The 1214-nt window shown below is 41.3% G+C and overlaps 1 protein-coding gene across 1 annotated transcript in view; it reads right to left on the reverse strand.

Moving 5' to 3' along the window:
* Positions 1-308: 308 nt before the first annotated feature.
* The window catches only part of LOC112075382 (protein NLRC3-like), a 24120-nt gene continuing 23214 nt past the window's right edge, over positions 309-1214 (reverse strand). The window contains 1 exon segment of the mRNA XM_070440891.1: positions 309-1080. Coding sequence (XP_070296992.1) covers positions 1041-1080 — 40 coding nt within the window. The 3' untranslated portion in view covers positions 309-1040.

Consider the following 1214-nt stretch of genomic DNA (forward strand, 5'->3'; position numbering starts at 1 on the left):
GTACAGAAGATGAGTGTGCAAGTAGAGATACTGGGGTGGTAGATGTACAGAAGATGAGTGTATAAGTAGAGATACTGGGGTGCAAAGGAGCCAACCTTAGTTCGATCGAATGTGTTTGTCCGCTACTTTTTCAGGTAATGTGATGTTCCAGATGACTGTGTGTCTATGGCAGCACACCATCAAGCATAGGCCTTGGTGGATCTTAACATGTGGTCGTTCCTGAACCCGGTGGAGTCTGAGTACATTCTGACTGTTACTTTTCTGAGTAAACAAAAAGGAATAACCAGGAACCAGAAAATGGCTTGTTTTTTTATTTTATTTATTGGATAGGAAAGAGAAGAGAAACAAACAAAGAACCACTTTCATTTTCTTTGGCATATAAAAACTAAAATTGATTTCATATTTCAATGTTCAATGGAAAAACATCACTACATCACTCCCCCACCTGCCTCTCTCTCTCTCTCTTTCTCCCTGATTGAGTGTTATTTTTAAGGAATCTTCCACTGTGGTGTAGTTTTACATTGAGACAACACATAACATTCACTGTATTTTAAATCCACAGTTAAATGAATTCATTCCCTTTGCTGTGCAGGTAGGCATGAATGAATTCATTCCCTTTGCTGTGCAGGCGGGCATGAATGAGCGAATCAGCGATCCCACGAATAAAACTCAGGTTTAACGTCAGAATCTTCACACACAAAATGTTTTGTTGTCGCATCAAAGTTTGCTCTACAAAAACAAAGGCTTTTTTTAAAATAATAATAAAATCTCAGATCTAGAACTGAAAAGGACAAAAAAAATTACATACTCCAAATATAGCATATAACTGAACTCAGAATACTGATAGTTCGATACTTTAATAACTCGAACACAAAATACAGTCAACTCCTGATAAGTGCACAATGGATATACGCAAACTACATCTAAGCTTTAAAGTGCTCTACAGTTCACCTTGTGACAGATGAAAACATGTCACTGGCCTGAGGCCAGAGCTCCCGTAAGATTCGGTTCTGGTGTCAAAGCTACAGTTAATTTGTCATTTAAATACTTTCTTTGTATTCACTGGGGCACAGCGGGAACCTGGCACAGCGGGAACCTGGCTCAGCGGGAACCTGGCACAGCGGGAACCTGGCACAGCGGGAACCTGGCAAACGAACCTGGCGACAGCGGGAAATCCTGGCACAGCGGAACTGGCACGAGGCGGAAACCTGGCT

This window comes from Salvelinus sp. IW2-2015, unplaced genomic scaffold (genome assembly GCF_002910315.2).
Source record: "Salvelinus sp. IW2-2015 unplaced genomic scaffold, ASM291031v2 Un_scaffold3124, whole genome shotgun sequence".
Taxonomy (NCBI): Eukaryota; Metazoa; Chordata; class Actinopteri; order Salmoniformes; family Salmonidae; genus Salvelinus; species Salvelinus sp. IW2-2015.